Genomic DNA, 14,021 nt, shown 5'->3' on the forward strand with positions numbered 1-14,021 from the left:
GCGGAGACTCCCGCCGGCCCTGCCTCCAGGGCCCTGCTCTACGAGCACCCCCCAGGAGCTATCCATTTCTTTTCCACCTGACGAGTGCCCTTGTCAGGCATCGATTACAGAAATTAAAGTTACCGCTCACCTTCAGTCTTGTACTGTCTTTCATGGCTCATGGGTCCAATTTCTCCAGCATCACCCCCAGTTTCCCAAATTTGCCGACCCTGGCCCCCAAATAGAGCACAGAGACAAGACATGTTTGGAAACAACTTTCTTTACAAGAATCTTGAGTTCCTAAGGAGTCTGGCCTGGAGCGGGCTAGACCAGTGCAAATATTCCAGAAGCACAGACAAGGGAGGCCAAGGCCGAGGGGGGGGCGGTGCTCTGAGGGTGGGTGGGTGAGGCGTCTCAGCTACAACTCCTAGACCTACAGTCCCTCAGGAGCCATGTGACACTCAGGCTGGGCCCTCGGGCCTGTTGGGACAAACATGGAAACATGCTGCCAATTCTCACCCGGCCTGGATGGCTGACAGCCCGCACCTGCTGGGCTGAGGGACCGGAAGAGGAGGCTGAGAGCTGGCGCCGAGTGCACTCTGGCCAGGGAGCGAATCAGAGATGCCCCTTGCTTTCCCCGAGCCCGCCTCGAGGCCCAGCCGTGCGGACGGCTCAGCTGAGTCAAGCGAGTGGACGGGCCCCTTCCCTGCAGAACAAAGGCCTGGGGCTGGGACGAGTAGGAGTCGTGCCCCCAGATCCTGCCCAGAGCACTCCCCGCCTCTCGCCCTTCCTGCACGCACAGCCTTCCTCTGCAGGGAAGGCCAGCTGGGAGGCTGCCTTGTCTTGTTTGCTTTCAAGTTTTCGGTGACTCAGGCCAGCTGTTGCAGTATCAGACGCCTCGCCACCAAGAGAGTGCTTTCCTCCCGCAGCAGCGCCAACCGTCAAAAGCAGAGTGGGCAGGCCCGCTCGTCGGGCAGGGTGCCCTGCAGATGGGGACAATCCCGCCTGCTTCCTCAGCAGCCCCTCCCAGCCCACCTTGCTCAGGCTTCGGTCGTGTCTGCACCGCCCTCTCCAGACTGGGGGCACTGAACGGGGCACCTGACGCTCTCCAGAGACGGCCCCCCATGGAAGGGGCAGGGAGCTCCCCTGACAACACCAAGGTAAGAGAAGGGACGATGCTTGTCCCCATTCAGGCAGCAATCTCCAGGCCTAAAGGCCCTCTAGCATTTTTGGTGACTTACTTGGACAACAGCCCCTTGGAAGGAGTACTCCAAGCAAGGGCAGGCCCAGCCACATGGCCCAGGCCAGTGAGGAGCCCGGGAGAGCCAGAAGCGAGGGCCTCGGGCCGGCGCCCCACCCTGCAGAGGGAGGGCTCCTTTCCAGTTGCTCTTCGGGCTCCTGGAGGCTCTCCCAGGGCTAGGGATCCGCAGCAGGTCCAGGCATGATACAGGCAACTCTTAATTTGCTGCTCTAGGAGAGGGCATCTCCGCAGGGCCAAGACACCCGCTCGGAAGGGAGGTCACGAGCCTGCTCCGGCAGGCCGGGAAACACACCGAGGCACATCTTGCCCAGTGGCCACCTGGGTGTCCACAGCCAGGACAGGACGAGGTCCACCCAGAGGCCCTGAGCACACACCTGCGTCGGGAGGAGCTCAGCCCAGGACCGGAACGATGCTTTGCTGAGGGCACTCCAGAGAGCAACAGCCATCAGCCCCACTGAGCGGCCCCTGGAAAGTTCCCCTCGACTGCACTCCTCCAGTCCCCGGCTCCCCAGACTCCCACCCTGCTTCAGGGGACTCTGTTTGCTCAAGGAAGAGAGAGGGAGAGGAGGGGTGTGCGAGGAAGGCTGTCAGGACAGTCAGGTGAGCCCACCGCCCCCAGCTCTGCCCAGCTCCTGGCCTGCACACACACCAAGTCTTCACCAAGTACAGACTGGGCTGCTTCCTCCTCGCTACCGTCCCCATTTGAGAGATGAGGTCACTGAGGCCCAGAAAGGCAAAGGGACTTGCTCCCTGTGGCTGAGCGAGCAGGTGTGAGCCAGGACCGGAATCCAGACTGAGACCGTCTGGTCCCGTGGCCGACGCGGTGCGTCTCCCCCAACCCGTGAGCACTGCAGAAGCAGGGGTCCAGCTGGGCCCCCGAGGACGGCGTGGTCTGTGTCGGCCGGCCCTTCGGCCGCGCTGGGCAGCCTGACCGGTCTGTGGCCGGCCCCCATTGGCACTGAGGACAGGCCAGGACCACAAATCAGGGCCAGTCACATGGCAGGGGTGGGGGCAGGAGGTCCATCAGAGGTCTGTTTCCTAGGCTAAGAGGCCAGGTGGCCCCAGCTGGCCCCTGGGAGCAGGGTCAGGACGCAGCCCCCACAAGGCCCACAGGACAGAGGCAAAGGCTGTGCTTTCTGAGGAGCTGATGACGGCCACGAGGTTCTGCCTCCGCCCCGCTCAGGTCTGCTTGTGGGGTGCGGCCGGGCCAGTGCTGACTCTCTCCTGCCCGGCCCCCTCTGCTGCGGGCAGAAAGGCTGGGTCTGCTCAGAGCTAACAGCTTCACTTTCCTGACTCCAAACACCGGTCAGTTCAAGTGGGGAGACCGCCGAAGAGCTTGCATTTTGTGCACAGTTGGAGGACGTGGTTCCAAGCAGCCAAGCAGCTCACCGGAAGGCTCCCAACGCAGGGGTTTGATGCCCAGCCTGGCCCGCCCCACCCGGCCCGAGCAAGAAGGAAAGTGGGGGGAAGTCCAGGGGTGCAGGGACCTGGGGCTGGGCCCTGGAGCCCCTAGAAGCAAGGGGCTGCGGGGCTGGGCTGGAGGGCCCCCAGGGGTCTGACCACAGCGCCAGGTAAGCCCCTGGGCAGACCTGCCAGCCCAGAAGCCGTGTACCGAGGCAGGGGCCCTGGGACTCTGCCCCGACCTGGCCCCTTCCCCATCACACTTCCCTCAGAGCGGAAGGCCCAATCTCCATGCCCCACCTCTCAGCCTTCATGCCCAACCAGCAGCACTCCCGCCCGGCAGCGGTGAGAAGACAGGACGGCAGCGGGTGCAGCCTCCAGCCTCCAGGGCGCGCTGTCTGTCTGCCACCAGCGGGGCTGGGAGGGGCTGGGGGGGCGGAGAGGCTGGGTCTGTGGCAGCGCCCCCCCCCATAGCTCACTTGTCCCTCCTCCCCCCAAAATGACTGTGTGCAGAGGGCAAGGGGTGCAGCGGCGCGGAGCCGGGAGGGCCTCACTTGGAGCTGGGTGCTGAGTGGTCTGCGTGCAGGAAGGGAGCAGTGGAGTAGTTCTGGAAGAGAGGCTGCAGGAACATGCCAATGGTGCCAAAAACACAAACGAAGACAAAGATCCAAAGGAACAGGCGGTCGATCACCATGGCAACGTACTTCCAGTCCTCACTCACCTGGACAGAGGAGACAAAGGAGGCCGGGGTATCAGTCACATGATGCAGGACAGGAGTGAAATGGGAATAGGCCGGTCTCACCACACACACACACACACACACACACACACGCGCGTGTGTACACACGCACCCCGCTCCTCTCCCTCCACGACCCCACAGCGACTTTTCTAAAGTGTGGCTCCCAACTTGCCTGCTTAAAAGCCTCCAGCGGCCCCACCGCCTTCAGGACCCATCCAAACTCCCAAGTTTGGATTGAAGACCCACCCGTGACAAATACGCACCTACCTACTTACCATCCTCTTCCACCCGCTGACCCAGACTTACCAAAGCCCCATGCGCGCTCTCAAGTCTCTGTGCCTTTGAGTTTCCTTTCTGTCTAGAATTCTGGTCTTCCCTTTCTCTGCCTGGTGAACTCCTACACATCCTCTAAAGCCCAAATCAAATGTTACCTCTTCTCTGAAGTGATCTTTTCTGATACTCTTGATCAAAATGAACCACTGTCCTCTCCGGACTCCCTCAGCAGGTGGACACATCTCGATCACAGTGTTTTTACTGCACTGTATTGCCATTTCAATTTGCGTGTCTGCCATCCTACCCCGCCCCTGGCCAGCTACGAGTTCCTAAATGACAGGGACCCTGGCTGATTCGCTTTGCAGTCCCAGCCTGTGCAAAAGAGTGCCGGTTATTGAGTGAATGGCTGGCTGCACAGGCCCCCGTCCAGCCGTGACTGCCTGGGGCACCCCATCCAACAGCAGCAGCTCCAGCACGCAGGCCCCAGAGGGTGAGCACTGGTCCCAGACGCGACCAATCCATCGGAAAGAGGATACCGTCTGGGTCTGACAGCTGTCACGGGGCCGGCCCCCCTCGAGCCTGAGTCAGGGCCTTTGCACACATTCATCTGGGGGCGCAGGAAGGAGACCGCTGTGCGCCTTCATTTGGTCGGCTGCTGAGCAACAGCTTGCTCGCGCCGGCCGTGGGCCTGGATCCGTGCCAGGCACGGGGGTGTGGCCAAGAGCCAGACAAATGCTGGCTGTGGCTCACTGTCCACGGAGGGAAAGGGGCACAAATAAGCAAGACTAAAGTAATTACACGCTGGTGGGTCTGATAAGGAAACAAAGAACTGAGAGAGAGCTATGGAGGGGAAGACACACTGGAGGGTGTGGTCTGGGATGGCCTCTGCGAGGAAGGGACACTGAAGGTCACGTTGGAACGTAAGAAGGAGCCAGCTGTGGCCGGAACAACGCGAAGAAACAATCAGACAAACCCAAACCGAGGGCCAGCCCACACCCGTCAAAATGTTGACGCTATGAAAAACAGAGCTGAGAAACTGTTCCAGATCAAAGAAAAAGAAAAAGGTAGGACAACTGAGTGCAATCTGAGATCCTGGATCAGGGTGGGGAGCGCTGCAAAGGGCATTACTGAGAAAGCTGGAAAACTTTTTTTTTTTTTTAAAGATTTATTTATTTGTTTGAGAGAGAGCAAGCAGGTGCACGTGGCAGCGGTGGGGGGCAGAGGGAGAGAGGGAATCTCAATTCGACTCCAAGCTGATGCAGAGCCAGATGCAGGGCTCCATCTCATGACCTTGAGATCATGACCTGAGCCAAAACCAGGAGTCGAATGCTTAACTGACTGCACCACCCAGGTGCCCCAAAAGTCGGAAAACTTTTCTTTTAAGGTTTTATTTACTCATTTGAGAGAGAAAGAGAGAGCATGAGCGGGGGGGAGAGGCAGAGGGAGAGGGAGAAGCAGGCTCCCCACCGAGGCGGGAGACCAACATGGGGCTCAATCCCAGGACCAGGAGAAGCTTAACCATCTGAGCTACACAGGCGCCCCCGGAAAACTTTTAATATGGATTTTATATCAGTTAAAGATATTATATGGATGTTGAATTTCCTGAATTTGATCACTGATCCTGGTTATGCAAGACAACATCTCTATTCTCAGGACAAGACACACTGAAGTATTCGCGATAAAGGGTCACAATGTCTGCAACCTACTCTCAAACAGGAGAGCAAACATTAATAGTAATAATAATACTTTTTAAAAAAAATTTATTTGAGAGAGAGAGAGGGTGGGGGAGGTGGGGGGAAGTCGGGAAAGAATCCCAAGCAGACTCCCCACTGAGGGCAGAGCCGGGTGTGGGGCTCAATCCCACAACCCTGAGATCATGACCTGAGCCGAAATCAAGAGTCGGATGCTTAATGGACTGAGCCACCCAGGAGCCCCAGTAATACTTTTTTAAAGGAAAAAAAAAGAAGGGCATTCCGGGCAGAGAGACCAATGGGTGCAAACATCCTGAGGTAAGACAGAACTTTGCTTGCTTAGACTAGTGGGCCAGTGACCTGAGCCAGGGAGGAGAAGGCACAAGGTGAGAAGGAGACATCGCATATTTGGAGGAAGGAGAACAGAGCTGACTCGGGGAGACTACCAGGAGACCCTGCCCCGGTCCGGGAAGAGCTGGGGGAGGCCTACCGTCCCGGGAGGACCCTGGAGAGGTGAGGAGGAAAGAGACAGCTGAGAGGACTTTGGAGATTGTGCTCACAGGGCAGGACTTCCGCTGACTTGGGATGGTGGGGGAGGTGAGAGAGAGAAGAGTCAAGAATCACTCCAGGTTCTTGGTCTGAACCTCTGGGTGCACGGTGATGCCATTTACTGTAAGATGGGGAGACTGCAGGAGAAGCAAGCCGGTGGTGGGCTTTAGATGGAGCCCTGGGGCTTGGACGTGTGAAGTCTGAGATGCCAGTGCGGCGTCCAAGTAGGCCACTGCACCGAGCACCGAGCGGACTGCGGCAGGGGCGGCGCGGGCGGGACGCGCGGCTGAGCCCCAGCGCTGCGGGGCCGCGTCTCCCCGGGCCTGCTCCCGCCTCCGCCCATCGGGCACGTACCCTGCTCCCGCCAAGCCCGGCTCCAGCCCGCGGTCCTGCCCTCCTGGGGAATGGAAACGCCAGGCTCTCAAGCCCCCGCCCCCACCCCCGAGCGGTAGCGCTGGAGCCGCCCTTCCTCACCCCCAAACCGGAACGGCTGCATCCTAGCGGAAACCTGGCCGGTCACCATGGCAACCACTGCCGGTACCCGAAGGCTGACCGCTGGCCGCCGCCGGCCCGTAGCACTCTGCCCCTGCGCGGGCTCGGGGCTCCCGGGGTCCCCCTCCGCGGCGGGGGCCGCGGTGGGAAGAGCCGGGTGTGCGCACAGCGGGGGCGCTGCTCTGGGAAGCCCCCGCCTCCACCTGCCCCTCCTCCAAAACGATTTCACCAGGCGGTCCCAAAGGCGCAGAAAAGGGGTGTGACTTGGGCCTCTGCCCCCACCCATCTTCGACCGCCCCCAATTCCGCCCCCCGCGGGACGGACGAGGGACCCGGAGCCCTTCGTGCCGAGAGCTGCGATCACCGGTCACCAGCTCGGACTCGGGGGGCCAGCGGGGGTTGGGCCTCGGGGTCGCGGCCACCGGCCGGCCGCAAAGCCACCAAGGCCTCCCCCCGCGTCCCCGCCGCCCGTACCGACTCCAGCCTCCGCGGCGCCGCCTCCCGGAAGCCCACCGAGGAGAGCCCGAGGAGGCCACAGCGGCCGCGCCCCGCACTCGCGTTAGCCTCGCGTGGCCGCGCCACTCACGCTCTGGTCGTCGTCCTCGCTGCGCACGTGGTCCGCGATGAAGCGCACGCCGTCCACCGCCGCGCGGAGGCCGCAGCCGCCCGCCCCCGCCCCGCCGCGCGCCGGCCCCGAGCGCGACTCCCCGCGGGCTTCCCGGAAGAGGAGGGCGCCCGCCTCGCGCTCGTGCTGCCGCCGCCGCAGGCGCAGGCCCTGGCGAGCGCAGCGGGGCCGCGGCTGCTGCATGAAGAGCAGCGCGGGCAGCCACTCCAGGAAGACGACCTTGACCCAGGGCGCCATGGTGTGCGTGCTGGGCGAGCGGTGGTGCACGTTGAGCACGCACACGCTGGTGACGATGGAGAAGGTGACGAGCACCATGGTGAACATGAGGTACTTGCCGACGAGCGGCACGTCCAGGGAGGTGGGCGGCACGATCTTGGAGATGAGCAGCAGGAAGACGGTGAGCGCCAGCAGCACCGAGATGCACAGAGTCATCTTCTCGCCGCAGTCGGACGGCAGGTAGAAGACGAGGATGGCCAGCGAGGTGATGAGCACGCAGGGGATGATGAGGTTGATGGTGTAGAAGAGCGGCTTGCGGCGGATGATGAAGTCGTACGTGATGTCCACGTACGTGGAGTCGTCCGGGTTCTCGTTGCGCCGGCCGGGCAGCGCCACGATGTCCCACTCGCCGCTGGGGGTGAAGTCGTCCAGGCTGGCCACGTCACTCTTGAGCACCAGGTCGATCTCCGTGCGGTCGTAGGTCCACGAGCGGAACTTCATGGTGCAGTTCTGCTGGTCGAACGGGAAGTGCTTCACTTCGATCTTGCACGCGCTCTTGTAGATGGCGGGCGGCAGCCAGAAGATGCTGCCGTCGTAGGAGACCACGGCGTTGGAATAGAAGGACACCTCGTACATGCCGTCAGCACTGCCGAGGGAGGAGCGCGGTCAGCCCCGGCTCACGCGTTCCTGCACCCCACCCATCAACCCGGCCCTGAGCGGGAGGAGGGGAGAGCCAGGTCTGAGGGTAACCACCCAGGAGCCGGCAGAGGTGGGGCAGGAATTGAGCAAGAAGGGGACCTGGGTGAGTTGGTGGTCAGGAGGCCTGTGAGGCCTTTTGGAGGCAGAAGAGGGTGGATGACGGGGGCTGTCTGCTACTTGTCGTGCATTGTGCAAGCTGGTTGCTCCCCATGCAGAGGAGAGGCTGGAGAGGTTGGGGGAGCCAGGGAGGCCAGAGTAAGGAGCCCCAAGCAATGAGGGGGACAGGGGCAGGTGGGAGCAGGAGATGCACCCACTAGTGATTTAGGATCTTGGAGGTAAGTGGGATTATTGCAGGAAAGGGGACGGAACCCAGAGGAGACACTGGGGCCTCCAGGTTCTTTGATCCTGAACAATCCTCCAGGAAAGGCTATTCTTGAATCCATATAGGCGCTGGGGCTGTCAATCCTTGTCTCTATCCCACTGAGGCTCCCAACAATGGGACTCAGATTTGGCGGAGAGGGGACTGGCCATGGCCCAAATCACCTTGGAGTCGTCTGGGTTTTCCACATTCCACCTCACTAGTCTGGGTCTGTCTGCTGCATAGTGATGGTGTCTGTGCCCACAAGAAGTCCCTTCTGTCCCGCTGTGCAAGCTAATTTACTTTCCCTAAGAGCCCTTCCCTCTCAGAGCACTCCTGTGGTCTCCTCCAACCTTCCCGTTGCTCCAAGGCCACCTACTTGTTGTACAGAACCACATCTGGGAGCCAGATGTGTTTGGAAGGGAGCCGAACTTTCTTCATGTTGTCAAACTCCTCAGGCTTCCAGGTGAGCCGATAGTCCTCCCATTCCTGGGAAAGGGAGAGAGGGAGAGAGGGAACCTTACCAGCCCATGCCCTTGCTGAGGCTCAAGGTCAAGGACAGGATGGGAGGTGGGGGAGGAGGGGGGAGGCAATCTGGCTTGAGGAGGCTTTGAAAAGGCATCCCCTCCCCACAGTGACTTCCCTGCCCAGCAAATGTGGCTCATAAGATAGTTTCTCATTTAATTTGCACATCTAAGCTATTAGAATCTACATTTTACAAATAAGAAAATGAATCTTGTAGAGTTTAACATGTTCAAAGTCACAGAGCTGGTGAGTGGAAGCACCAAGTTTCAGATCCAGTTATTTAGCACTCCAAAGTCTATACCTTTCTGCCTTTTTTGAGGAGATTAAAAGAGGGGGAAAGCACATGCAAAAAAACAAAAACAAAACAAAACAAAACAAAAAACAAGGAGGGAAAAGCAGACCAGGGATGTGCACTGGGCAGGAAGAGCACTAACCTGGGTCAGCCAGACATTGGTGGTCATGATCTGCTCCCGCTCGTGCTGCAGGGAAGAAGAGAAGCTGCTGAGAAGGCCCCTCAGCCTGCAGGCTCGCTACAACCACCCAGGGTCCTTCCCATACCTCCCCAAGCCTGGGGAGATCCAGGGGAGTAATTCTGGCTCTTTGACTTGAGTAGCTGGGCAGAGAGTTTGGGCCCCCACTCACCACACTAATGAGCTGGGCCAGGGACACCATGAGCTGTACTGTCACCAGCTCTGAGCCATTGGTGGCTGGACGAATGAGCTTGTTGTACCGGGAAGGATCCAGGAGATGCTCTACCAGCCGCTCCTCCGTGTCAGTACCTGAGACTCCTGGGCGGGGGGCAGGAAGGAAGGAAGTAGGCAAGGAGGGCCCACCTAGCATCCCACTCTCCCTAGGCAGTGGGGCAACCAGGCCAAAGCAGGAGCTCCCACCTCTCCATCCCTAAGGATACAGCAAAATGCTTCAGTTATCCCACGGGGCCCCTCACAGAGAAACCCTTCTCTGAGATCACCGACCAGGGAAACCAGACAGCCTCACACAGACGTCTCCAGACTAAAAACCCACTCTGCAAGGATTAGTGGAGACCCGCTCTTCCTGCAAGGTCTCAGACTATGGTTTCAAAAGACTTGAGATTTCTTGTTTTCACAGCTTCTCCTAAAAGGTCCCTGCAGTTCAGGAGGGTTTTGGATGGTGGTGAAAGGGAACAGCTCTTTATTTCCCACCACACCACCTTTCTCCTCAGTCAGGGACCATCCGTGTATGCAAGTAACATTATGCGCCTCCACACGTGACTTGGGCTGTGACCCCACCCCACCCCCACCTTCAAAGGCACTGGGTTGGTGAGGATAGCTGGGCTGCCTGGGCTGTGTGTCAGACGCGTATTCAGTCCCCAGTTCCACACATACGGGAGCCCGCCTCCCATGAGATGGCATGCAGGTGTGGAAAGCTCGTTTAGCTGCACAATCCCTTTGTACCCGCCCCTCCACAGACTCTCTCTCCTGCAGCCCTGCACAATGTACCCCCACCCCTCAGCCTGGCGGAGCGCCTTCCCTTCCAAGTCTTCCGTCCCACCATACAAGAGAGTTGAGAAGTCACTTCTCTCCCCTTCCTGTCTTGTCCCTGTGGAGTGGCCGGAATCAGGAGCCCAATGTGGGGCACAGAAAATGATGGAGAGCTAAGGGAGGGTGCCCTTCCAGGTAGAGTTCTGGAGATAATGTTTCACGGGAAGTCAAATGGCATCTCAGCCGCAGAGTGTGCCCTCCTGCCACCCCAGAAGGCCTGGGAGACTCCCTCCCCGTGCCCACGCTCTCCCCACCACCATTGCCCGGATCTCCCTCGCTTCCTTGCATCGCCTACTCCTTCGGGGATGTCCTCCTCCCAGCTCGGCCGCCCAGGCGTCCCCCCGCAGGCTCCTCCATCTCTGGGGGTCCCCCTTGCAGCTTGGAGCCCGGTCCTTACCGGCGCGCAGCCCGAGGAGGCCGAAGCCCAGCAGCAGCGCCGCGGGGCTGGAGCGCAGGGCCATGCCGCGGGCGGGGCGCTGTCCGCGGTGCTGAAGGAGCGCCCGCGCCGCCGGAGGGGCCCTGCGCGCGGGCGGCCGAGGGGCGGCGGGGCGGCGGGGCGGCGGGGCGGCGGGGCTGCGGGAGGGAGCCGGCTTCTCGCTCGCCCCGGCCGGAGCAGGCGGACGCTTTCCCGGCTGCTCTTCCAGGGAACACAACTGGGACAGTGAGGGGGAGGAGTCTCCGCCCCGGAGGCGGAAGCGCCGGAGCCCAGAAAAAAAGGGGGTCCCAGGGTGGGACGTTCTGCGGCTCAGCTAGCTCGCCGGACCGGGGAGTTCTGGAGCCCCGAAGTTGGGGCGGGACCTGAAGGACTCTGAGAAGGGCGGGAAGAAGGAGCGCGAGCAAGACCAAAAGGTCAGGACCCGCTTAGCACAGGGGCCAGAATGAGGGGCGGGAGTCGGGAGGAGTTTCTGGGGTTCCCGCCCTCCTTGTTTGCTCTTACCAATCCAAATGATCCTGTTTCCTTGGAAGGCTCAGGATGCAGCTGAGAGAATGCATTTTAGGCCTTTCCAGAGATAGGGGGCTGTGGGTTTGCTATTTTTCAAAAGCAAACAGCTTTGGAGTCTGGAAACAGCATCCTTCAACCGTCCCCTTCTCTACCCCCATGAACTCCCTCAAAGGCCAACCTTCCTGCCCTCCCCCAGGGGGCCTGAAAAGAGGCTTTCTCACTCCCATTCCCTTCCACCCCAGTCTTTGGCTTCTGTGTAACAAAGGGGATCAGAGGACCATTTCTCAGAGGCCAGGCCAAGAATGAAGCTAATGCAAAGGAGAGCAAACAGAGCCAGAGGATTCACAACTCAATGACATCTTTGACCATGAAAGCCAATTAAGTCTTCCCTTTTCTCTTAGGTGGATTTTTGTCACTTACAACTAAGATTATTGACTAAAGCAGCCTTATCATACATCCAGGCTCTGTCTGAGTCCCTCTCTGCCTACTTCTTCAGCCTCATCTGGACCACTCCACCCAGCTCCACACTCCAGCTACTGGTGAGGTCTTCAAATCATGGACATTATCCACCCCATCCTCCACACTCCAGGGCCTTTTAACCTGTCATTGTTCCCTTGGCTCTTTTATCACCTGTTTCCCCTCAACCACCTTCTAGTCAACTTTGAACGTTTGACAGAAAAGTCACTTCCTCAAGGAAGCTCTATCTGACCAAGGACTAAGACAAATGCCCTGCTATATGTTCGCAAAGGATGTCCAGTCGATGAAAACCACCCTAAGGCAGTGGTTGCCTCTGCCGACAGACCATGAACCTGCACAGTGCCAGGCTTGTCATGAGGACTCAACAAATAAGAAAAGAGGCTAGTATAGGACAGATATTTTCTAGTCTGTAGGGGAAAATTCCTTCTTAAAAGCTCAGCTAAACCTTCCTCTATACCCAGTATCATCACACTCATTTGGACATGAATTATACTGTGGCCAAAGCTGGATTTAAGAAAATCAGGATATTTATTTTACTTTAAAGTAAAATGATACTGAGGGCATGGTTTCCATGAAAAAGCTCCCTCCACCAGCCCAGTGCCTTGAGACAATCAATGACTACTTTCTCTGTACCAGATATTAGCTGTTTTGTCCATAATGGCCCTATGTCCTTTCTAAAGTTTTCTCTTATCAGTGAATACTTCATGCTTTAATCAGTTATTGCCTGTTACTCTCAGTGATGGCTTACACATTGGCTTTATAGTGGGTGTCTTTTATAAATTTTTGATTATGTGTTTATTTCTTTTCATTACAAATATGCTGTATGTTTATTGTAAAAAAATTAAATACATAATCAAAAATAAATAAATCCAAGAAACTGATATTTAAAAAAATAAATAAAAGCTCAGCTAAAAGCAACCTATTTAACATGTCCTCAGTTCCTGAAATTGAAGGGCAAAAACAAGACAAGTACCGGAAAAGGAGCAGTGAGTGGCCACAGGCCCTGTGATGCGTGGCGGTGGGCACAGACCCGCACAAGCTGCAGGACAGACGCATACAGGTAACGATCTCCTAAGAACGAAAGAAATCTTGGAAGCGAGGAAAGGAGTGGAGACTAAAAGCCTTAAGGAAAAGAGAAGAAAAGTGTGCAATCACTCCATTTGGTGAGAGGGTCCGAGGTGGGAAAAAGACCCACCTTCAACATTTCAGATCAACATTTGTTGGGGATCTACTGTTTTCAATGATTGTATAGGTGTTGAGGATACAGTGATCAAAGCACCCAGCTATTAAGGAGGTCACAGTTTGGCGGCAAAGACTTACTACACAGTGTGGTGACCGCTCGGGTAGAGATATGAACAAGGTGCTACGAGGAGGGGAAGGTAATAGTTCCTGAGCATTTGCAGGAAATGGACATGAAACTGAGATTTCAAAGAGGAGGAAGCCAGCAAAACAGGGTGACTTAAAGGCATTTCAAAGTCCTGAACAAGAGGGGTGCCTGGGTGGCTCAGTTGTTAAGCGTCTGCCTTCAGCTCAGGTCATGATCCCAGGGTCCTGGGATCGAGCCCCACATTGGGCTCCCTGCCCAGCGGGAAGCCTGCTTCTCCCTCTTCCACTCCCCCTGCTTGTGTTCCCTCTCTCGCTGTGTCTCTCTGTCAAATAAATAAGTAAAATCTTAAAAAAAAAAAAAAAAAAAGTCCTGAACAAGAATGTCAGGGAGCTGTACATGCAGATGTACTTAGTACTTAGGATTTTTCTCTTTTGGTGGATGCAGGGTGACTGAGGAAGGCTGAGTGTTCTCTGGAGTGGTTGCTTGTTTCTGGAATGATGGACTGGAGGGTCATGGGCTTGCTTGAAGCCCTTGGCTGCTCCTGATGCTCCTTTCGGGCCAGTCCATGTAGCCTGCTCACCTTGGCCTCTGTCTTCTCAGATTCCCCAGCTTTTGCTTCAAGTTTATTATTTTTTATTTTTATTTTTAATTTTTTAAAATATCTTATTTATTTGAGAGAGAGAAGAGAGAATGAGCATGAGCAGAGGGGGAAGCAGACTCTCTGCTGAGCAGGGAGCCCAACGCGGGACTCGATCCCAGGACCCTAGGGTCATGACCTGAGCCAAAGGCAGATGCTTAACCAACTGAGCCACCCAGTCGCCCCTATTATTTTTTTTTTAAATAAAATATGAAATGCTTCATGAATTTGCATGTCAGCCTTGCACAGGGGCCATGCTAATCTTCTGTGTATCATTCCAATTTCAGCCTATGCGCTGAGAAGTGAGCTC

The 14,021-nt window shown here is 57.4% G+C and overlaps 1 protein-coding gene and 1 non-coding gene across 2 annotated transcripts; both read right to left on the bottom strand.

Annotated features, from left to right (window-relative positions):
• Positions 1-241: 241 nt before the first annotated feature.
• Positions 242-12,601, bottom strand: CHRNB2 (cholinergic receptor nicotinic beta 2 subunit). Its single transcript, XM_036086861.2, has 6 exons — positions 10,725-12,601; positions 9,450-9,595; positions 9,242-9,286; positions 8,662-8,771; positions 6,971-7,871; positions 242-3,362 (listed from the first exon to the last, which is right to left on the bottom strand). Exons 1-6 carry the CDS (start codon positions 10,786-10,788, stop codon positions 3,192-3,194), a joined length of 1,437 nt encoding a protein of 478 aa, XP_035942754.1. The 5' UTR covers positions 10,789-12,601; the 3' UTR covers positions 242-3,191.
• Positions 12,602-13,915: 1,314 nt separating this feature from the next.
• Positions 13,916-14,021, bottom strand: LOC118532353 (U6 spliceosomal RNA). Its single transcript, XR_004915666.1, has one exon. It is a non-coding gene; the product is annotated as a U6 spliceosomal RNA (small nuclear RNA).

This window comes from Halichoerus grypus, chromosome 7, assembly GCF_964656455.1.
Source record: "Halichoerus grypus chromosome 7, mHalGry1.hap1.1, whole genome shotgun sequence".
NCBI classification, from domain to species: Eukaryota; Metazoa; Chordata; class Mammalia; order Carnivora; family Phocidae; genus Halichoerus; species Halichoerus grypus.